The sequence below is a fragment of the Oncorhynchus kisutch genome, linkage group LG1, assembly GCF_002021735.2.
Source record: "Oncorhynchus kisutch isolate 150728-3 linkage group LG1, Okis_V2, whole genome shotgun sequence".
NCBI classification, from domain to species: Eukaryota; Metazoa; Chordata; class Actinopteri; order Salmoniformes; family Salmonidae; genus Oncorhynchus; species Oncorhynchus kisutch.
In genome coordinates, this window is record NC_034174.2 from 71130007 (window position 1) to 71154608 (window position 24602).

General features: G+C 45.0%; 1 protein-coding gene across 1 annotated transcript; it reads right to left on the minus strand.

Annotated features, from left to right (window-relative positions):
- Positions 1-86: 86 nt before the first annotated feature.
- On the minus strand, positions 87-24497 carry LOC109878443 (centrosomal protein of 170 kDa). Its single transcript, XM_020470671.2, has 19 exons — positions 23912-24497; positions 21770-21924; positions 21340-21429; positions 21172-21250; positions 20768-20826; positions 19899-20094; positions 16413-16550; positions 15734-16198; positions 15040-15461; positions 14680-14808; positions 14153-14288; positions 12396-13925; positions 11891-12143; positions 10877-10994; positions 8398-8556; positions 7536-7624; positions 7021-7114; positions 4700-4751; positions 87-3868 (listed from the first exon to the last, which is right to left on the minus strand). Exons 2-19 carry the CDS (start codon positions 21872-21874, stop codon positions 3564-3566), a joined length of 4419 nt encoding a protein of 1472 aa, XP_020326260.2. The 5' UTR covers positions 21875-21924; positions 23912-24497; the 3' UTR covers positions 87-3563.
- Between the last annotated feature and the right edge of the window lie 105 nt (positions 24498-24602).

The following is a 24602-nucleotide window of genomic DNA, read 5'->3' on the forward strand; positions in this document are numbered from 1 at the left end:
TACACTGCAGGGGGATTAAACAAGTGGAACAGAATATCTTAAGACACAGTAATTAACAGAGCACCGCAGACGGCCCTTCTGAGCCATAGAAATAGAATTTACAGAATGGAAATGGTTTTGACTTGAATGGGGCGGTCCATTCTAATAATTATATTTCTATGTTCTGTGTGTCCTGTATGTTCCGTTGAAATTCACATGAAAAAACTGTCAACGATAATCATGCATTTTATTAAAATCAGTGTAAAGTAGACAAACAAAAAAAATCAAGTAACCATTATCTTACAAAGATAGGAAATAAATCATGACAATTAGAAAACCTATCCGTACAAAATATACAAGCAGAAACATGTAAAAGGTTTGAAATGACATAAAGACAATAAAGACCTTACTAATAAGACACAAAATGCTATTTCCTTTATTAATAATCAAGCTGTTTTGGCTGAGAAACATCAACATTTACGATCTGGTTACATTCATGTGTAAACATTGGTATGAGGCAGGACATCCAGATACAGTATGGGTATATCATAGAGGTAGATAGAGGACTCTAGTGTCTAAAAGCCATGTTAGCATGGGCAGCACCATTGAGGACTTACACCATTTTGAAGTAGAACTGGGTGGGACTTCTTATGGGATAAGAAAGGATCACATCATTCAAACCAGCTCATCAGGATCAGCCAATAAATCATAAACCTTGGATTTATACCTGTTCAAACAACACACTCCAGGTGGCAGTGTGCACCCTTTCAGTTTGTTTACCAACTCATAGTAGTAGAATATGAAAAGTAACCACTTCAAAATGGAGATGGCCTTAATGGTGCTGTGTGCTCTCACAGACTCCATAAAGGGACAGATACAATGTTGTGTCCTCTATCTAGCTCTATGGGGTATATAGAGCTACTTCCTGGTCCATTTTTACTTCCTGGGTCCATTTAATTTCCCGGGTCCATGTCATGGTTTCTCTCAGCACTTGGTCATGTTCAGTAGGGCACACTGTAGCAAACTGTTTTGCAACGGATAATGAAAATGAGTGGTTACCTACCCGCTTAACTCCATTTCAAAACGTTTTCTCCCGACAACATGGTCCTGGTCTCCGACTATCCCTTTCTATGCTGGTTTTTACTCAGATCTCTTCGCTTCATAAGGGTTCTTCAAGTACGTTAACCAGAACACGAGTGTGTATTCCATGACACAATCACAGATGGCTGGTAGTGCCTTAATTGGGGAGGACAGGCTCATAGTAATGGCTGGAATGGAATTAATGGAATGGTATTGACACATCAAACACATGGTTTCCTTGTGTTTGATACCATTCCATTCTCTTCCTTCCAGTCATTATTATGAGCCGTCCTCCCCTCACCAGCCTCCGGTGGACTCAATCATAAAGGATAATCAAAACCAGTTCTCAGTAAAAAACAAGTTCCAATGAAACCCAGCATCCACAAGGAGTACACCCAGGCCTGTTTTGGTCAACAGATGTTACGTATCCTTACTAACACCACCCTGTGGCGAATCACCGCAGTTTTAACATGTGCAAATCAACAAACGTTAGCTTAGCTACACATCTTTCCAACTCCTTACGCAATTCTCATGCCAGACATGTGGCACCCAGGCTATTTCCATCTTATCGTTTCATCAACAATGGTTTTGACAATGGGCACTTTGTGACATAATACACTTGGATATGGGGACTACTTTCGGGAACACATTTTTCAGGAAGCTAGTTTACCACCGTGCCTACAGTAGTTAGTTATTAGTAACATACGGTAGAGCTATCTTTGATCCATCTTTCTTAAGAGATACTGTATCACTCCACACGGGAAGGCATGGATGGGAGAATTATAAATATTATACACATTTAAATGGATACATAACACTGTACATACCCGATGTCTTTTCATCTGAATAAATAAAGAATAATATTGGCCTCTCTTTAGTGGAAAAATCGTAATATTAGAACAAGCGCAGCAAGCTGCAAGTCAGCTAAAACATACAGTATGCTATATGGTCATATTCACAATATTTGCTGAGCTATGCTATGCATAATGGCGGGATATTCTGAAAAGTATTTTCAGAAAGACACTGAGTTCTTTTCTGCAATGCTGAACCATGGTGTCCATTTAGTTTTTGTTGTAATTTGGGTTCTATATAGCCCCCAAAAGGGTTGGAACCACAAAGCAGACTGCCGATCAGGCAACAGTCAAATGCAAGCTCATCAGTCAAAACAGTGACTTCATCGCTTGTAAATAGTAGCCTGCACACTAAGAAAAGAGGGTTCCTCAAGGGTTCTTTGGGAAGGGTGATGATTCTATGTGGAACCATACTGACCCAAAAAAGCCTTTGAGCCTTTCAATGGTTCTCTGCTTTTAGCAATGTAGGGACGGCGGCTCATTTGAATATTTTTGGGGAGTGGTTTGCTAACAGCTTTGTCCAACCATGAGTGTTGAGTGTAATTTCAGTTGCTCTAATCTGTTGGGTTATGCTGTTATATGCGATACAATATGTGACTATAGCCAGTGACAAACTCACGTATGGCCTTGTGTCAATTGAGAGCGAATGACTAAGTAGTTATCAATTCTCTCCTCAGGAACCCCCAACTGTTCCAGAGCTAGCACACCTGATTCAACAATAAAAAAAACGATGGAATTTTAACAATATAATATGTCTATTACATCTGAATTAAACAACCTTTGAGATTGAGAAGGTTCTTTACAGAACCATTCTCCATAAAAAAAGGGTTCTATATAGCCCCCAAAATGGTTGGAACCACAGCGGAACCCTTTTTGGCTCTATATGTAACCTTTTTTAACGGAAAAGGTTCTTCATAGCACCATACAGGTTCCATTTAGAACCTTATGATTATGGTTAAAGAACCAAAGCCAAAGAACCCTTATTTGCCACTATATAGAACCATTTGTTTTTAGTGTGTAAAGTTACACGGTGTTACACAATCGGCAACACTGTCGAACACAAACAGAATCATATCAAATGTCTTCTGAAAAGTCATCAATCAACCAGAAGCAGGTGCAGTTAGCAGACCATAATGCAAAAGAACTCTTGATGCTTTTCAAACGTGTTCAAGAATATTGATATAGTAGTATTGATAACGGACTGTAGGACATGTGCTGGTACATAGATTGTATTGACAGTACATAATCCTTTCACAACCCTTCTATATACATGTTATAGCTACAGAACAAGCTCACTGTTGGCTCCAATTCATATGAACAAACGGATTGGTATGTCAGAGACAAAGATTAAAAAGTGTATATTTACTTCTCTTTTGGTCAGGTCTGATGTTCAGGAGGTTTGTCCAGACATTGAAGGAAATATCAACCCACTCGGCGTACACTAGTTGAGTCAACGTAGTTTCCACGTCATTTCAATGGAATTACGTTGAACCAATGTGGAATAGACATTGAATTGACATCTGTGCCCAGTGGGAGTCCCATCTCTCCAAGTCTTTTACCATCCTCCCTAGTAGTGAGCTTCAATCAGGGCCCCTCCAAGCAAGTGTTTAGGTAGTTGTACTTTAGTAGTGTGTTCTAGATCCAGGATCCTCCTCATTTATGAACCACACAGTTCTGTTCTCCACCACTAGAGGGCAGATTATTATTCACATGGAGTCCCAGATCTCTCTCTGCCACCTGGGTAGAGGTGCCAGAGGCCCCCGAGGAGGGTCCACCGCTGGGGCCCGACAGGGTGCTGCTAGAAGGGCCTTCTCCATTACTACCTCCAGGGGGGTGACTGGCAGCGGAGGGCCCCGCTGCCCCAGGACTGACCCTCTGCAGGTCGGTCAGAGGGCTGGTCAGTCCCAGACTGGTCAGGGCATCCAGGGTGCCGTCCGGATCCACCATCACATCAATCACTGTGGAGCAAAGAGGAGAAGGAGAAGGTCTAAGTCAATGAAAGAGGTGGTCTGTCTATCAGTCAATCAAAGAGGAGAAGGTCTGGCAATCAGTCAGTCAAAGAGGAGAAGGTCTGTCAATCAGTCAGTCAAAGAGGAGAATGATGGTCAATCAGTCAATCAAAGAGGAGAAGGAATGTCAATCAGTCAGTCAGAGGTGAAGGTCTGTCAATCAGTCAATCAAAGAGGTCTGTCGATCAGTCAGTCAAAGAGGTCTGCCAATCAGTCAGTCAAAGAGGAGAAGGTCTGTCAATCAGTCAATCAAAGAGGTCTGTCGATCAGTCAGTCAAAGAGGTCTGCCAATCAGTCAGTCAAAGAGGAAAAGGTCTGTCAATCAGTCAATCAAATAGGAAAAGGTCTGGCAATCAGTCAATCAAAGAGGAGAAGGTCTGGCAATCAGTCAATCAAAGAGGAGAAGGTCTGGCAATCAGTCAATCAAAGAGGAGAAGGTCTGGCAATCAGTCAATCAAATAGGAAAAGGTCTGGCAATCAGTCAATCAAAGAGGAGAAGGTCTGGCAATCAGTCAATCAAAGAGGAGTTATGTCAATCAATCAAAGAGGAGAAGGTCTGTTAATCAGTCAGTCAAAGAGGAGGTCTGTCAATCAGTCAATCAAGCAAACAATCAATCAATCAGAGAATGGAAGATTTATTTATATATAATAATGTGATGATTGATATGATGAAATGAGTTTGAATATAGATGCTCTGTGCAGATGCTAACTGTATATCTCTATGACTTGTACTATATACAGCTGAAATCAAATCATATATGACTGTCTCAGGACTCATACCTAGTAACTGTCTCTCCACTCTCTTCAGATCCTGGAGGATGGTGGCGATCTCCTGGTAAACAACCACACAAACAAAAAGGTCAACAAAACACACACAAATTGTTTAGGGAATTGAAGAAGGGATACCGTTCACGATAAGACATTGATGTCCTCACCTGTTACCTCCCCTATACAACAACAACAACAGCAACAACATCAGATTGACCCTTGTTACCTTCCTCCTTTCTACTGGGAAAAGCTGAAGCAATTAAAACGTGGCATAGTCATCCCCTCCATTTGGACTCTAGTGAACAGACACATCACTGAGAGGTAGCCCAAGGCCAGTCACTGTGTTCAGTCTGAATTTACAACCGTGTTCCTGAGCAAGGCAGTATTTTTTGGACCGCCCACGACAAGAGACTATAAGTCAAGTCCTTTGACTAATCAAACTGCTCCTCTCCTCCAGCTTGAATAGAAGTTCTGATTTAGGATCAGTTTAGGCTTTCAGATCATAATTAATAAAATGATATGAACATGAGGGACCTGATCCTAGATCAGCACTCCTACTCTGAGACACTTTATAATACGGGAGGACAGTGAGGAGGGATAGCTGATATAGGGAGGTGGGACTGAAAGGTTGTCGGGTCAAATCCCAGGGCGGACATATTATCGCCGCTCACCCGAGAGTGTCACTTGATTCTGATGTGATGTTTGAAAGACAGGGAGTGAGAGAGTGAGAGAGAGGCAAGAGAGGGAGGGAGAGAGAGAGAGAAAGACAGAGGGAGGGAGGGAGGGAGACAGGGAGGGAGGGAGGGAGGGAGGGAGGGAGGGAGGGAGGGAGGGAGGGAGGGAGGGAGGGAGGGAAAGACAGAGGGAGGGAGAGAGTGAGAGAGGCAAGAGAGGGAGGGAGAGAGAGAGAGAAAGACAGAGGGAGGGAGGGAGGGAGGGAATGAGGGAGGGAGGGAGGGAGGGAAAGACAGAGGGAGGGAGGGAGGGAGGGAGGGAGGGAGGGAGGGAGGGAGGGAGGGAGGGAGGGAGGGAGGGAAAGACAGAGGGAGGGAGGGAGGGAGGGAGGGAGGGAGGGAGAGAGGGAAAGAAAGAGGGAGGGAAAGAAAGAAAGAGGGAGGGAGGGAGGGAGGGAGGGAGGGAGGGAGGGAGGGAGGGAGGGAGGGAGGGAGGGAGGGAGGGAGGGAGGGAGGGAGGGAGGGAGGGAGGGAGGGAGGGAAAGAAGAGGGAGGGAGAGAGAGTGAGAGAGAGAGAGAGAGAGAGAGAGAGAGAGAGAGAGAGAGAGAGAGAGAGAGAGAGAGAGAGAAAGACAGACAGAGGGAGGGAGGGAGGGAGGGACAAACATCATAATTTATACTTTCAGAATTGAGAGGAAGTGACTTATTATCTTGATTCAGAAAGTGATGCCAACTCACATCTCAATTAAACAAATGTGACTGTGCAGACCGGGGGGCAGGTTTGAGAAACACGTCCTTACCTCACCCCCTGACCACCTTCTGTTTAGGTCGTCCTACTACATCTGGGTGTATGTCAGGCTTAACAGACATTATTAATGCAACAGCACCATCAGCCAACGACGGCCTTTAAAACTACTCCGAGCTTCCCAGATGGTGGTAGAAGACATCAATTATTTACCGTCCCAAAGTTTTGTTGCATCATCACCCCAAATAAGCACTCTCTGGTTTGTGTTTAGATGTTAACCAGGCACTTCTCTTGCACCACCGAGAGCGTCATGGCCAGGAATTGCTCTGTCTATGACCGCAAGGCCCTCCAGCGGGTGGTGAAGAAAAGTTTCTATCTACAAGCCATCAGACTGCTGAACACTTGAACTGGACTGACCACCTGCTCTGATTCTCCACACCCTAGCACACATGCACTCCCTGACTCAAGCATTCACACACCCACACAGACACATATACATTCATGCTACACACACATCACAACTGCCTCTATCAGAATGTTATTATTGTTCCTAAATACTGCACAATTTAAACACTTGCCCCCCAAAACACATGTAAATATTGGACTAAATTGTGCCTTCCTGTATTATACTTATGCTAAAATGTTTATTCTATTCTACCGAACCATTAACTTTATGTTTCTATTATTATATTTTATTAAGTTTTATTGTGGTCGCACCGTCCAGAAGGAACCTGCGAGTACACATTTGGTTGGACGGTGTATACTATGTGTATACGCTACCTACGACTAATACACCTTGAAACCTGAACTTGAAAATATTTCCACCGGTCCTCTGCAGTCATTTATCACAGCAGCTGGGTGGTACAGCAAGAGACAAGGTGTGAGGTAAGGACAGTAGGGGTCTGGCACCTTACCGTGCTGGAAGTCTTGAGGAGTAGAGAGTCATGCTCGGCTTGGAGTTTATTCTCAATCTCGTCCCATTTCCGGTCCTTATCTTTGAATAATATCCTGGAGAAGTTTTCAAAAATAATTTGTGTGAAATGGGTTGAGGGGGAACATGAAAGTGGTTTCTGATGTTTAAAAAGTGAGGATGGATGTTTCAAGTTGTCATCTTAACCTTTATGAAGTGCCATTCATAGTATCCAAATTAGGATACAGTATTTTCTAGGATACAAGCCATCATATCTTATACAACACTACTGATTCTTCCTTGTCATTATCCGGATTTGATCCAGTTCAAAGCACAGCATGTAACTGCACGTATTCAGAATAACATTTCTTCAAAGTCAAACGCTAGCCAATTATTTCACACTGCTTGGGTTCACTTGCAACTCATAAAGCACTCCTAACACTTCATCATCAAAATCAGGGAATTCATTATTTCACATTCCTTATCTTTGAATGAATCGTGATGAAAGGTGATGCCTACCTGATTTTGCCGGCTGTTTTGTCCACAGAATGGCGTATCCGTGCAGAGAGCTGGGTCACAGATGCTAATAGTAAACTATCCAACACCGCCTGGGGGGAAACAACAAGGAAAAGAGGAGGTCTTATGTAAGAGGTGTTTCAGTAAACACCTAAAATAGCATGATAACTAGGACAGGCAGGGATACCAAGGCTATATGCAGTCACAAAACCATGAGGATATTAGATATACAATAGCTTATTTTTGCCCAAATCTCCCAGAAACCAGCATCATCCATCATTAATATAGAAATAACTGTGTTATTAATAACCTCATAAGGATCGGACCCTTTTTTCCCATTTTCGCCTAAAATGACATATCCAAATCTAACTGCCTGTAGCTCAGGCATTGAAGCAAGGATATCCATATTCTTGATACCACTATTCTGCTGCCATATTCTGCTACCATCTAGCGGCCAATTTAGATTTTGGCCGCTAGATGGTAGCAGTGTATGTGCTGATCCAATGAATCATTGCATTTCAGTTCAAAATGTTATATCAAGACTGCTAAAATGTGCCTAATTGGTTTATTAATACCTTTTCAAGTTACACACTGTTTCATCAATAATACAGTAGGTTTCTGAAGGGATAGGGTCAATTCACCCTGACATCAAGTCCTTTTGGCTGATGGGTTGTGTTTTGTCTCTCTCTCTAACGACTGTTTTTCAAACGTTTTTTTATTTATCTCAAACTAGTAATGTTGCCATTGTCATTATAAACACACATTGGATAAAGACAAGCTGAAACAAACTAGAAACCAGGCTAAACCAGAGTACAATCAAATACTTTCACTTTTTTAGTTTGGATTTCAAGCGGCAACAACTCACGTCCTCTCTGTTCCAGGTCTGGCGGCGAATGGCGCGGGGACCCTGTCTGTTAGAGTTGCGTGGCCGGAGCTCCACGGGGCGGACGTTATTACCCAGAATGCTCTCTGTTGACGGGCCGCTCCCCAGATCCAAGCCATCGTCAAAAACTCGCTCCTCCAACTGGGCAAAGCACCCAATACAAAGTAAATTGTTTTCTGATATATACAGTACCAGTCAAAAGGTTGGACACATCTACGTCATATGTTGACTCTTTTCTACATTGTAGAATAATAGTGAAGACATCAAAACTATGAAATAACACGTATGGAATCATGCGGTAACCAAAAAAGTGTTAAACAAATAAAAATGTATTTGATATTTGAGATTCTTCTAAGTAGCTACCATTTGCCTTGATGACAGCTTTGCACACGCTGTAACGTCTGCTTCCAACTCACACTCTCAAACACGTAGATCCCCTGAACGCAGCTCACTCTCCAGATCCCAATCACCTGAATTCTGATCACCTGTTCACACACCTGTATGTCATTATCACAAACTATTTAGTTCAGTTCTTTCCACCCCATCACCGTGAGGTATTGCTTGTTTTGTGACACACTTCTATTCGGAGCGCTGGTGGTCCTGTTAGTTAATCCTCCCTTGTATGATAGTTATTGACTGCCTCACTAACGACGCCTTTTGACTATTCCCTGCCTGTATTTTAACCTATTGTATTTTAACCTATTACCTGATCTCCCAGACTACGTTACTAGCCTTTTCCCTGCCTGTACTGTGTATGACCTTCAGCCTGTCCCTGGACCCAGCTACCTGCCCCCTCCTGTGGTTCTTTACAATAAACACCTGCTGCGCCCAGTGCTTGAAACCAGCTCTCTGTCTCCCATCGTGTTCATTACACACGCTTGGCATTCTCTCAACCAGCTTCATGAGGTACTAACCTGGAAATCATTTCAATTAACATGTGTGCCTAGTTAAAAGTTCATTTGTGGAATTTCTTTCCTTCTAAATGCATTTGAGCCAATCCGTTGTGTTGTGACAAGGTAGGGGTGGTATACAGAAGATGGCCCTCTTTGGTAAAAGACCAAGTCCATATTATGGCAAGAACAGCTCAAATAAGCAAAGAGAAATGGCAGTCCATCATGACTTTAAGACATGAAGGTCAGTTAATGTGGAAAATTTCAAGGACTTTGAAAGTTTCTTCAAGTGTAGTTGCAAAAACCATCAAGCGCTATGATGAAACTGGCTCTCATGAGAACCGCCACAGGAAAAGAAGACCAAGAGGTACCTCTGCTGCAGAGGATAAGTTCATTAGAGTTAACTGCACCTCAGATTGCAGCCCAAATAAATGCTTCAGAGAGGGCAAGTAACAGACACATCTCAACATCAACTGTTCAGAGGAGACTGCGTGAATCAGGCCTTCATGGTCGAATTGCTGCAAAGAAACCACTACTAAAGGACACCAATAATAAGAAAAGACTTGCTTGGGCCACGAAACACGAGCAATGGACCGGTGGAAATCTGTCCTTTGGTCTGATGAGTCCAAATTTGAGATTTTTGTTTCCAACAGCTGTGTCTTTGAGAGACGCAGAGTAGGTGAACGGATGATCTCTGTATGTGTAGTTCCCACCATGAAGCATGGAGGAGGAGGTGTGTGAGTGCTTTGCTGGTGACACTGTCTGTGAATTATTTAGAATTCAAGGCACACTTAACCAACATGGCTACCACAACATTCTGCAGCAATACGCCATCCCATCTGGTTTGCGCTTAGTGGGACTATCATTTGTTTTTCAACAGGACAATGACCCAACACACCTCCAGGCTGTGTAAGGGCTATTTGACCAAGGAGAGTGATGAAATGCTGCATCAGATGACCTGGCCTCCATAATCATCGACCTCAACCCAATTGAGATGGTTTGGGACCACAGAGTGAAGGAAAAGCAGCCAACAAGTGCTCAGCATATGGTGGAACTCCTTCAAGACTGTTGGAAAAGCATTCCTGGTGAAGCTGGTTGAGAGAATGCCAAGAGTGTGCAAAACTGTCATCAAGGGAAAGAATCTTTGAAGAATCTAAAATCTAAAATATATTTTTATTTGTTTAACACTTTTTTTGGTTACTACATAATTCCATATGTGATATTTCATAGTTTTGATGTCTTCACTATTATTCTACAATGTAGAAAATAGTACAAACAAAGAAAAACCCTTGAATGAGTAGGTGTGTCCAAACTTTTGACAGGTACTGTAAATCCACAATATTCACAAGGAGCAGGCGTCAGGGCCCGTATTTATGTAGCTTCTGATAGGAGTACTGATCTAGGCTCAGTTTTTAGAATTTAGATCATATTCCTAGATCAGCACTCCTACTTTGAGACGCTTTATGAATATGGGCCCTGATATGTACATGTGGCTCAGACTTTTGGGGAAATCATGACTGATGTCAACAGCAACATAAAGTGTGATTATTGCATCGTGGGATGTTTAGTACCATGGCTCCTGGGTCAGTGGCAGCACTAGCGGCTGGGCTGACTGAGTCGATCTCTCCGGCCACATCATGGATCTCCCTGGCCAGCATGGCCAGGTCTTTGGCTAGGTCCTGACTGATCCTGTCAACATACAGGGAATGAATCCGTTAAATACCCTTGATTTTACTTCTAATGTGTATTATTGTGCGTATATAGTGCAAATAGTGAAATAATGAATGTTGCAAAATGGATACTTTTGAGGTTAAACTGGTTCTCAAAGTAACTTGCTCCCCTATAGAATTGACCCTATTATATTGTATAGGCCTAGTGAGATTGCTCCCCTGTAGAATTGACCCTATTATATTGTATAGGCCTAGTGAGATTGCTCCCCTATAGAATTGACCCTATTATATTGTATAGGCCTAGTGAGATTGCTCCCCTATAGAATTGACCCTATTATATTGTATAGGCCTAGTGAGATTGCTCCCCTATAGAATTGACCCTATTATATTGTATAGGCCTAGTGAGATTGCTCCCCTATAAAATTGACCCTATTATATTGTATAGGCCTAGTGAGATTGCTCCCCTATAGAATTGACCCTATTATATTGTAAAGGCCTAGTGAGATTGCTCCCCTATAGAATTGACCCTATTATATTGTATAGGCCTAGTGAGATTGCTCCCCTATAGAATTGACCCTATTATATTGTATAGGCCTAGTGAGATTGCTCCCCTATAGAATTGACCCTATTATATTGTATAGGCCTAGTGAGATTGCTCCCCTATAAAATTGACCCTATTATATTGTATAGGCCTAGTGAGATTGCTCCCCTATAGAATTGACCCTATTATATTGTAAAGGCCTAGTGAGATTGCTCCCCTATAGAATTGACCCTATTATATTGTATAGGCCTAGTGAGATTGCTCCCCTATAGAATTGACCCTATTATATTGTATAGGCCTAGTGAGATTGCTCCCCTATAGAATTGACCCTACAGTTTCTCTGTATATGTACAGTACAGACAGCTCCTCCATACCTGGCGATCTCTTCACTGTGAGTGGTCCAGTCCTTCATGTACTCCTCCTGTTCTCTGCCTGCTGACTGCTGCCTCAGAGCCGCTATACCCCCCGGACTGGGCGTGGCAGGGGCGGAGCCACCCAGCTGGGTCAGCCGCGGCGACGCAAACTGCCGGGCGGGACCGCCGTGCTTGGACGGGTGGCGGTTGGAGCCGAACTCGTCCTCCGAGGTGGAGGCGTAGTCCATGGGCATCCGGCGCCACCGGCCACCCGCTGGAGTCAAGAGAAGATGTTTTGTCAGTAGACGTAGTAGTGATTGAGGGCTTTACCACTTCTAGATACACACAACTGTCCATAGAGAAGAGATTTTACTCATACATGTAAATGTACATAAAGATGCTGAATAATGACAGAACCTATAAAGACTATAGCACAAACATGATACCAAATCAAATATTGCGGTGGATAAGTTACTAGAGAACAGTCAGAAACACTACTTCTGTATCAGACAGTACAGTATGTTACCTGTGGGGGTGATGTAGCCCTTAGACTTGTCAGGTAGTTTGGAGGCGCTGTTAGCCCTGGCCCTGGGTATTATCCCTCCCATGTTGCTGACTCCTCTGAGTCCCTGTCGGACGGCGTAGTCGGTAGCAATGCTACGAGCCCCTATCCCCCGGCTACGGCCCCCCGTGGCCTCTGAGTCACTCTGGGCAGACGGAGATCCCATCCTGGGCTTCCTGGGCTGGGCCAGGGCCTCAATGCGGGACAGGCCTCTCCGGAACCCTGGTCCGGGAGCCGCGGACCTGGAGCTAGTGGTGCTAGCCTCGGAGGCTACGGACATCCGGTCCATGTCGGCTGGTTCGGTATCGGAGGAGTCCCCCAAACGGGCACGTCTGAGTATCGAGGCCCGGGTGGGCCGCACCTTGGGCAAGGTGGTGGTAGGTTTACTGAGGGTGTTTGTGGTGGTGCTGGATGCCTGGGTGTTTTTAGCCCGGCTAGCCTTGGTGCTAGCCTCCACTCTGGTGCTTCCGGCCTGGGTTCTGGCGTGGGAACTGTGGGAGCTAACCTCCTGTAAGGAGGGTTGGGAGTCGGAGAGGAGGGAGTTGGAGTTGACGTCGTCATCTGTTAGGTCCAGGGAGGTCCAGGCACGACCAGCTTGGCGGGTCCCTTGTCCTCCAGACGGTCTGGATTTGGGTTTCCTATCCTGGGTATCTCTGGCTCTGGTAGGCCCCTTGTTGGAGGAACACAGCACCGTCTTCTCCCTCTCTTTCTGCTGGGCAGTTAGGGTACGTCTCTTCTGGTGGACCACCTTCCGCCCTCCGACGCCCGCTGCCTGGCTAACGGTGCTGGTGGTGTCCACATCCGACTCGGGCGACAAAGACCCCTCGATGGACTGGCTAATTGGTTCACCCAGGTCTGATACCGTTGTCTCCAGAAACGCAGCCACCGCTTCTGAGTCCTTCTGCCGGGTGGTACCATCCTCCCTGCCCTCCTTTGTCAGTATTCGTGCCCCAGTTTGCGTGTCAATCCGTGGGATGAGCTCCTGGGGGACGTTGGTGCTGGGTCTCTCCACCGTAAAGCTCTCTTGTCTAAGAAGCGGCTTCCCAGCACTCTCCCTTTCTTTAGCCTTCTCCTCCATCTCCTTCTTCCTCCTCCGTGCCTCCTCCAGTCTCTTCCCCCCACTACTCCCTGGCCGAGGTGGCAGTTTCGCCAACACAGTTTCTTTCCGGCTTCCCGCTTCTTGGTTCTTCGCTGGAGAGCCTTTTTTCGGACTTCCTCTGGTGCTTCCACCCACACTACCAGCCTGGCTACCCCCACCACCTCCACCACCAGGCTTGGTTCTCCCTCCTCTCCCCGTCTCCTGGTTCTCCTTCTCCTGGAGCTCCGTGTCCTGTTTCTCCCCCACATCGGAGGGGCGGTGAGCTGGACCAGGGGATCTTCTCCCCCCTGGGGTTGTCTCCTCGGTGGAGGGGAGCTGGGGCAGGGTTCTCCTCTTGCGCTCTGTATAGCTGGTGGAGGCCATGGAGGCAGAGTGACTAGACTCACTGATCTCAGCTATAGAGAGACAGGGTATAAAACATCATAATCATTTCTACACAATAATCTCTACTGTGTCTAACTAACTCTCATATATTGGCAATATAAATACCCAACACTCTTTTCTTTATTCTAGTTATTATTGACTTTATACTGAAAAAGGTGGTATGACTAATACATGAAAAACAACTGAAAAACAGCAAAGCACTTCAATTTCAGAACAGGTCTAAGCCCAGCAGTAGCACCTCTGTCCTCGGTGTGGTAGTGGACATGGGACTCCGCTCCAGAGCCCTCAGGGTCAGTCCTGATGTGGCTGGCTGCCAGAGTAGCCCATTGGGAGACCCACCTGGGACCGCCCACAACCAGCTCCTCTGGGAGAGACTGGAGGACAAACAGGGGAGAAACCGAAATTGAACAACACCCAGTCCCCAACATAAAGGGGAGAGACTAGAGCACAGGGGAAGACGAGGACAAATTCTACTAGTCAGAGTGTCACAGTGGCATGTACGCATCTATTATTTACAGGTAAAATGCTTAGGTCTACTTCAAACACAACTGCACTTTTGAGAGCATGTTTCCTTTCTTTATAAAAACTTGTATTTTTTCCCCACGAGGAATGGCATCAAACTTTAAGCTTTCTTTATGTGTGAGGTCTGTCTTAATCTTGGGAGTATAAAAATAGCAAATCTACAGTAGTGTCTGACTTGGAGTTGAACTCCTTCACTCCTCTGCAATGGAGAGTCTCTGTGTAGACAGACAGAAATGCTGTTACCTCTGGTTCGATACGTCCAGGCTTGCCTCTGTCTCCTGAGCCTGGCCTCTGAGTGGTCAGTCTCTCTCTCTGGATGTCAGGATAGCCCGCCACCCTGGACAGATTCTGGTAGTCCTCCACACCAAATACCTGGGCCAGAACATGGACTTCAATAAATATTCAACCAAACATTCAATCGAGAGGTCAACACAATGTGGGCTTAGTGCACTTGCACAGTACCACTTGCAGTAAATACGAGGCCATGCCCTTGACAAAAAAGACACCAATTCTGGGACTAATGACTGTGTAAAAGAGTTATTCAGATGAAACAGGATTCAAATGACAGTTTAAGCTCATTAAAATCCTATTTACCATCCCCACCTTGTCAATCATTCTCCTGGCCTCCTCCTCTTGGTTATCTTCGTTCTCTATCTCTATGGTATAGGTCCCCCGGTCGCTATAGTCGTCTCCACGGCGATTCTGAAACCCCTCCCCAAGTCCTATCGGTTGGTGTTGGTCGCGGTGGTAAGGAACAGAATCTTTGGTCCTCTCTCTCTCTCTTAACTCTCCTCCGATGGGTGCCATTTTGGAAGCTGAGGACCTGTGTCGTCGGGCTGGGCTATCTTCCTCGGCAAAGAGTCCCTCTGGGACGTTGGCGCGCCCCTCTCGTATCTTGACCCCTGACCCCTCTAGTCGGCCGCGCCACAGCCCCCTGGAGTGGTCCTCGAAGGCGGCCCGGCGTTGCTCGCCCAGCGCGGCTGCATTCTCTGAGTCGCTCTGGGTACCGTCCTCGTGTTTACTACCTGAAACGAGAGAGAAGGGGGTTGGACGTTTGGTGTGTGCAGTTATAATCCTATGAACCTATTGGGTTGGTTTCCCAGACACCGATTAAGCATAGTCCTAGACTATGAAGCGCTTTCGATGCGCATGCTTTCAAATCAAGGACTAATCTTAATCTGTGTTTAGGAAACTGTCTCATAGTGTAATAACTGTGTAGTGCTATGCAATAGCAAGACGACTTGCTGACGGAAAAATCTCAATTCTATTCTTATGGTGATTGGTTGGTTGGTCTTACCTTTAAGACTCTTCAGCTGAACCGGCACATCACTCTTCACGCTCTCCCCGTCGTCCTCCACCACTCTGTCAACCGACTCCGTACGGGCCAATGGGATCTCGTTCTGGGCCAGCCAATCAGCTACTTTCACCTCCGCCGCCACCATGGCCGTTTGCAGGGCGCTCAGCTCCTCTCCTGCGCCCTTCTTTGGGGGCCGTGGCCTCACCTCCGGCACTGCCTTTGCCACCCGGTCCTTAACCGCCACCTTATTGGACGCCTGCAGGTCAAACTCGATGGTGAAGGAGGCGTGGCCCTGGGGGACGGCTTCAGGGCCGGAGGCGGGGTTAGTGGTGGTGGCGCCTTCCGTGTCTTGGGAGGGGGGTTCATTGGTATAGGAGGGGATCTCGAAGTAACTGGGCTCCTGGCTTGAGGTGTACAGGCCATTCTCCTGGGCCCCGGCTGTTGTCTCCTTGGGGTCTTTACAATCTGTCGTTTGAAGCAGATATCAAGATGGCGTAATACAAGGACTTAGACTTTGAGATTCAATTGCTGTCCTATGCTACCAGAAAGGCAAACGTCTACTGTTATCTGGTAGGGTGGTTTTTGATGTATAAACAGGCACACAGACAGACAGGCAGACAGACAGACAAAGTGAAACACAGCTAACTTCAGTCTGTATTCCAGGCTAGACAGCATCTACCTGACTCAGATCTCTCCTGCTTCCTGTCAGTTGTCGTCCCATCCTGCTTCCCAGAGTTCTCATCGTCTGCGTCCCCGTCCCCCCACCAGGAAGGCTGGCCATACAGAGGGGTGCCCCTTTTTAGTACTGCAATGTCCCCTGGGAAAGAAACAACACCAAGGTCAGTGAGAAAGACACAGATTTTGTTTTGAACTGAAATTGTGTTTCCTCACAGTCTTCCAAAAGACTATTGTGACAGAACAAGTTTAACTTCCTAGTTTGTCTACCGCAGGTATCCGCGCTTTGCCTTCGGAAGGTACGCCAAATAAAAATGTGATTCACATACATTTAAAAAATATATAATTCTTCACATTTTCAAACAGTCCATTTATATTTTCCAACAGGGCATTACATACATTTGGGTGAGGTTTTTTTCTTGCATGAGTAGCCTCGTTTCACTGCCAAAAATAGCGTTCAGTGAAATAACAACACAATGTCAAATACAGGTAGCCTAGTCAAATAATTAACATCCAATCACATTAACAGTTACTCTCTCGCGGGAATTCCATTAACGGTCCGTATGTAGCCAAACATAGCTGCTGCTCATTCCGTTTGCTCGAAAATTGATAAATGGTTAAAAAAAAGTTAGGCCGGCGTCCATTGAGACACATACCAGCTCTACTGGTAGTACTGCTACTACTAGCAGTACTAAACCATCACCTGTCGACCACACAAGTTGTTCTGCTTCCACAAGCACATCAGATGCTAGCATCAGTTATTATACATTTGTTGTTAGCCCAGCTAGCATGGACGCAACCAGTTGTGAATGTGATGCAGCCAAAGAGCTACTGCCTCCTTACCCGGGAAATCACCGAACAACAGACAGGGACGTTGGACCATCGAAGAGGCACAAATATGATGAGAACTACATTGATTTGGGGTTAATTTATATTGGGAGTAGTGCCTTTCCCCAGCCACAGTGCGTTATATGTGCAAAAGTACTATCTCACAACTCGATGAAACCCTCATTCTTGTGCAGACATTTAGAAACAAAACATGCCAATTTGAAAAATAAGCCACAGGAGTTTTTTGAGCGAAAATTAAGACAACTTTCGTGTATAAAAGCAACAGATACCATTAATGAGAAATGAGAAGGGGCTAGAAGCGTCTTATATGGTGTGCTACCAAGTGGCTAGGACAGGCAAGTCCCATACTATTGTGGAGGACTTAATTCTTCCTGCTGCCGCGGATCTGGCTGGGACAATGCTGGGGGAAAAGGCCAAAAAAACTATACAGACAATATCTTCATCAAACGACACTGTTTCACGATGCATCAGTGACATGGCAGGAGATGTTTTGAAATAATTACTGCTTCACATACAAGCCAGTGAATTATATGCGTTACAGCTGGATGAGTCAATAGACCTGACGGGCCTGGCACAGCTCCTGCTATATGTCCGTTACGTTTATGGGGGATAAATTAAGGAAGACATCCTCTTCTGCAAACCACTGGAAACCAGGACAACAGGATGTTGTTTAAAGTACTGGACAGTTTTGTGACATCAAATGGACTTTGGTGTTCAAGATGTTTTGGTATCTGTACTGATGGCGCGAAAGCCATAACAGGGAGACATAGTGGAGTGGTAATGAAGCGTGCAAGCAGTTGCTCCCGATGCCACTTGTGTGCACTGCAGCATCCACCGGGAGGCTCTGGCTGCCAAGGGAATGCCTGACAGCTTGAAATACATTTTGGACACTACAGTGAAAATTGTTAACTTTGTTAAAGCAAGGCCCCTGAACTCTCGTGTATTTTCTGCACTATGCAATGATATGGGCAGCGACCATGTAACGCTTTTACAACATACAGAAGTACGCTGATTATCAAGGGGCAAAGTATTGACACGTTTCTTTGAATTGAAAGATGAGCTTAAAGTTTTCTTCACTGACCATAATTTTCACTTGTCTGACCACTTGCATGATGATGAGTTTCTCACACGACTGGCCTATCTTGGTGATGTTTTTTCTCACCAGAATGATCTGAATCTAGGATTACAGGGACTCTCTGCAACTATGTGTGGGACAAAAGTGAGGCTATGATTAAGAAGTTGGAGCTCTTCTCTGTCTGCATTAACAAGGACAACACACAGGTCTTTCCATCATTGTATGATTTTTTTTTGTGTGCAAATGAACTCAAACTTACGGACAATGTCAAATGTGATATAGCGAAGCACCTGAGTTGGGTGCGCATTTACGCAGGTCATTTCCTGAAACGGATGACACAAACAACTGGATTTGTTATCCCTTTCATGCACTGCCTCCAGTCCACTTACTGATATCTGAACAAGAGAGCCTCATCGAAATTGCAACAAGTGAACATTTTATTTAATCAGAAGCCACTGACAGATTTCTGGATTGGGCTGCGCTCAGAGTATCCTACCCTTGGAAAATTGCACTGTTAAGACACTGACGCCCTTTGCAACCATGTACCTATGTGAGAATTGATTCTTGGCCCTCACTAGCATGAAAACTAAATAAAGGCAAAGACTGCGCAGAAAATTATTTAAGACTGGGACTCAACCCAACATTGTAGAGTTATGTGCATCCTTTCAAGCACACCCTTCTCATTAACCTGTGGTGAGTTATTCACAATTTTCTATGAACAAATAAGGTTTTATATGTAAGATGGTTAAATAAAGAGCAAAATTATTGATGATTATTATATTATTGTTTGTGCCCTGGTCCTATCCTATAACAGCTCTTTATCATTTCCCACTTGTGACAAAAGCTCACACTCATTCTTATGTTTAATAAATGTATCGTATAGTGTGTGTGTAGCAAGCTTACAATGGGGCGGCAGTGTAGCCTAGTGGTTAGAGCATTGGACTAGTAACCGAAAGGTTGCAAGTTCAAATCCCCGAGCTGACAAGGTACAAAATCTGTTGTTCTGCCCTTGAACAGGCAGTTAACCCACTGTTCCCAGGCCGTCATTGAAAATAAGAATTTGTTCTTAACTGACTTGCCTAGTAAAATAAAGGTAAAAAAAAAAAAAAAAAAAATTGATGGTAAAAAACAACATTTGAGAGTGCGCTGACCCTGGTTCTAGAGGGGGTATGCAGCTGGAGGTTGAATGTTTGAAGGGGTACGGGACTATAAAAAGTTTGAGAACCACTGTTCTACTGCAATGTCCCCTGAGAAACAAACAACGACCTCTGCAAACTCGAACTACCACTTTGTACCCACACAAGTCCCCAAAATACATATTGTGGCAGAACAGTTTGACCTCCAAATTTGTCTCCAAGTCAGAGCACTTTAGAATCACATTAAGGTGACAGCCTAGTGTAGGAAACTAAAAATACAGGACACACGGTTGTCACAGCACAGACTGTGTGGGTGGGTGGCATCGCCAAAATCCTGTCACCTCTGTCATCTAGTCCTGTCATCTCTGTTAACCTAATCCTGTCACCTGTGTCACCCTCCAAGGTCCATGCAGAGTGCAGACCCTCTCACCTGCCAGCTTGTCGTCCCCGGCCCCCTCTCTGCTGGTCTCAGGGGGTTTACTACCCACTGCCACCGCCCCGTCGGAGCCACCCTCGGAACCACCCTCGGCTGCAGCCTTGACCTCTACTGCAGGTCTGGATGGTACCGGAGCAGCTTCTGGCGGCTTTACCATCTGCAGCAGGAGCTGACTATTAAACTTCTCATGCTGATAGATGAGGACACAGGACAACACAGAGAGGAGATGAGCTCACACCATTAGAGATATGATTACAAGGGTAAGTCTGATAAGGAGCTCTTCTATGTTTGCACCAACATACATGGGACAATCTATCCTTGCATCAGTGAAATTACACAGTACTTTATGAGGTTGTAAGCATAGAATTTTTGTTGTTGTTGTGCAAATCTCAATTGGCATCAGTTCATGATTCACGCAAAATCAGAGTAATGTATGCATGTAGAACTCACGTTAGGATTCAGACAGGCCTAACTGAACAATGTATCACCAAGTTCCTCATAAAGTATGTTTTTTGTCGTTCGAACAAAAGCAGTGAGGTTTTGCCACATGCAGCAGAAACTGCCGCCGTTCTTGACTGAACATAATCTCCATTAAACATGCATCAACCAGCGTAGTAGAAAAAAAGGTCTCTCTCAGAGCTTTTCCTTTCATAGTACTTTGTAAGCGTATTTTACTGGGGCTCTTTCTCAATTCATGCATCCTCTCTCCTCGCCTCCTTCTCAAAATGGATGGGAGAAGAAAGTCAGAGGGGAGGGACCTTGGAACCTCTCCTCCAAAATGGTTGAGAAAAAAGCGAGGAGATAGGATGATAAGAAACACAAAAAGAGAACTAGCTATTTCTTTAGCCTACTGTCCAACCAACCTTTAGTGCTTCCTCGGGGACATGGAGCTCTCCTCGCACCACAGTGAACAGGTTGGTATGTGAGACAGGTTAAGGAAAGGTGATTGTACAGCACAGGCTTAGCTCTTCACAGGAGATAGCACAGATATTTAACATTTTAGTCGTTTAACGGCATACATTCTTATTCAGAGCGACGTACAGTCCAGAAACAGATATGCTAATCTATTATGCATTAGACACAGCGGTAAGTTTGAAAGGTTTGATAATTTTTCAGGCAGTATATTAAGAGGGATTACGGTACAGTTTTATATACCCGTATTCTGGCCTTGAAGTCCTTTTTTTGTCACTGTCATTCCTATTGATGACATTTCAATGAACTACTGTAGGCGAAGCTTCAAAGACAAAATGGCACCATGACAGGATATCATATCCAAACCTCAACTTGTCGTCAATTTTCAAAGTGATATACACCTGCTCCTGTATTCTGACATCATTCACAAATGTCTGGAAGGAAAGGAATATCATTATTAGCAGTTTAGAACAGGTTACGAAGCACATGAATCATTTCATATTCATATTTATTCAACTCTGACCCCATTCAGGCTTCCCAGGTCCTTGACTTTATGTTCGTCCGTGGTTGGCTCATAGTTGATAACGGCATGCTGTTTGTCCACACTGCGGGACTAAAGACACAATAATCCAGTCAATCAATATAATCCTGCTAATCTCTTTATAATCCAGATGACATAGATTACATTTGGTCCTGCAGTCACCTGCAGCAGTGTGACCCACTAGATTTCGAACCCAGGTCTCTTGACAAGACTAAAGCCTAGAGATCAGCTCTGGGAGCTACCGCACGTCTTCAGGTTACTCATCATGCCAGAGTAGTTCATCGACGCACCTCTGTAACATTAGCAGCGGTACTACAGTTTAGGCATAACGGCTACAGTGTTGGGCTGGCGTTCTCCAGTACCCGGGTTCGAGTTCCTTTCTGGACTCGCTACAAAACTAAATATGATTTACCTGTAACATGAGTTCACAGTCGTCTCGACCAACAAAGATCATCTCCCAGGGGAGGCGGTGCCTCATGCCCCCGCCACTCACCAGGAACCAGGAAGAGACACTCATCTCTGCCACGTCCACTGCCACACCTGCTCACCTTTAACCCCTATGACACCCTGTGTAAGAAGACAAGGGGCTCCACTCAATCAGTGTCGCAGAAGTTCAACGGTGCAGCGTGAATTCAATTTAAAGGCCACGTTCCACGGCGTTAGAGGAGACTGCATTCGCGGTGACCGCTGCGTATCTCGGCTCAATGGGACATGACCTTTAAAATGTAGATCACGCAATCTGTAACACTTCAGCAATACAGATTGAATAGAGCCCACGGTCAGCATCAGTTAGAACAACCAGTCATAACAGCCAACTGTAAATGGAGGGAACACAAGCATGACCCTTTTTATTAAAGCATTTGATATGGCTGCTCACAATGTAAAGAGCTTTGTCATTTTTGTTTGTAAATAAAAAGCTCTCTACCAATGAAGTGTAGGCCTATTATTATAATGTATTATTGACACAACATTCTAACGACAAAGTCGAATGGAGAGGATGGATACGAACCTAAAAACAAACAGGTTTAGTTCACAACTTTGTCACACCTAAACTCAGCAAAGAGGTTTCTTTAAACTAAATGCCCAGCACACTAACCTGCTGGTATGACTGGACCTCGTTGCTAACAATGAGGCTTTAGAATAGGCTACATTGCAACCATTCCAGAAGAAATGAGATAATATGTCACTGACTGTTTGACATCCTGCTTAACGGCCACATTTAATTACGGAGTGTTTTGCCGGGTCACCAAACCAAAGTCGCAATGAACCAATGTCACTGAACTGAGAGTGGCCGTTCAGTGATGATGGGTATGTTGTGTCACAGCAGGCTGGAATACAGGCTACCCGTACAGGATCTAAACAACGACCATCACTGTTGGATAGTTGATCAGATGGCTTAGATAGACCAGGCAGACCAACCTGAGAGACGTGAAGATACTGTATAACATGAGTATGACTCAGGACAGGCACAGAGATCACAGCAGGTACACAGATAGAGAGAAGGACACACACACACTGACAGTCATCTCGTTTCCGCTCAGAAGAAACATACCATCCGGTGCTCATTTTTTGGTCATAATTCCTATATGTGTAGGCCTACGGTAGCCTACATAAAAACACACTACGACTATATGGCCTAGCTAGCCTACCGTTCAGTTTGCAGTGACACAGGCCTCCATAGGCAATACTTGAAGGGGTATGGTACTGGTAGGCAATGCTGACTCACGATGCCCCATCAGTGAAAATGTGATTTAGCGAGATGTAATCTAATCAGGCACCTTGTCATATCTAGGCCCCAAATGAGGGTAGAGGATTCATATGTGAATGCGACCAGACAGTCCTGATTCCCCATTGTGGAATTGGATTGGTTAACCCTCTATGCGGCCTCGGTCTCGCAATTGTGCCCGACGTTTTTGCATTGGTTTCGTTGCCGTCTCTCTCTCTCTCTCTCTCGTTCTCCCTCCTTCTCTCAATTACAGAGCTATATCGTAAATGACAGCTCATCATTTCTCTCTGGAAGCTACTGTAGATGGCCCTGCCTGAGCATAAAAAACAACCCACCCTGCGTTAGCGACCGTTCAGTTCTTTATTATTACATTTAATAATAATAATCATGATTTGTTTTATTAGCATAGGCTGTTTTGGATGTACTAGACACCATATTGATTGATGAATGGCAACTGATGCTGCAGTTTTTCAGTCTGGTCGGTAACCTTTTGCGGTTGAAAGCTTATATGACATTTTTATCATAATCGATAGCTTAAAAATATGTGGTATTACGAGTGTCATTTAGGGCAACGCGTAACACCGAATTACACATATAGGTTCATTTGAAAGGCGTACAATAATAACCCATCACGTGTTGTTTAGGTCGCCAATTTGATGTGCTGTCTGGGCTGTACCGTTATGGACGACATAGCCTGGTACCCTCCGACACAAATAGCCTAGAATGTTCATTTCACGGGCCTTTTTTTCTTTAAGGCAGGTCGCGGGCAAATGCATTGTCTGGGTGTGGTCGGATACGGCAGAGTAATAAAACGTGCATCTCACTCACCCTTTGTCAGGTACGGAGTATTCAGCATCCGATTTGTATCCTCTAAACCTTTCGATGCACGGTGCGGTGACATACAGTGAGGGAGCCTGATGCCTGCCCAGCCCTGGTCCCCGAGCGCTTCTCTTCCTTCGCCTCGAGGTGGCGCTGCGCTGATGTACAACACAACAAGCCAAGAAGCCAAAGGCAGTCCATCCATTCATGCTACGCAATGACAACAACAGCGCAATGAGCGCATCTTCTTGCGTATGACGTTGAGATGTAAACTGTAGTCCAGTGGTTCCCAACCTGTTTCTGTTGCGGTACAACCAGTTTAATTAGGCTCTGCTCAGAATATCCCTGAGGTACCCCCAAATGTGCATTTGACCCCGAAGCCTATGGTCTCGTGAGTGTTCTCACGTCCTGTACCCATGTACCCCTGGCTGAGGACACCTGTTGTAGGCTACTGGGTTCATTAAGGTTGGTCAATGTTGTCCCATGAATATGATCCAGTTGTTTTGATGTAGCCAGATGCTGCTAATTCGCGATGGTTGCAGGAAACACAAGTGTTCTTCATTTCTTTATGCTGGAGGCTACTGCATGTGCTGGACCGAAGGATCACTGTCGCGTCATGTGGTCTGTTATGGGTGTAGTGACAATGTTTTAAGTAGGCCACTGGAATTAGTCCTAAAATGTTGAGCATGTGGAAAATAGT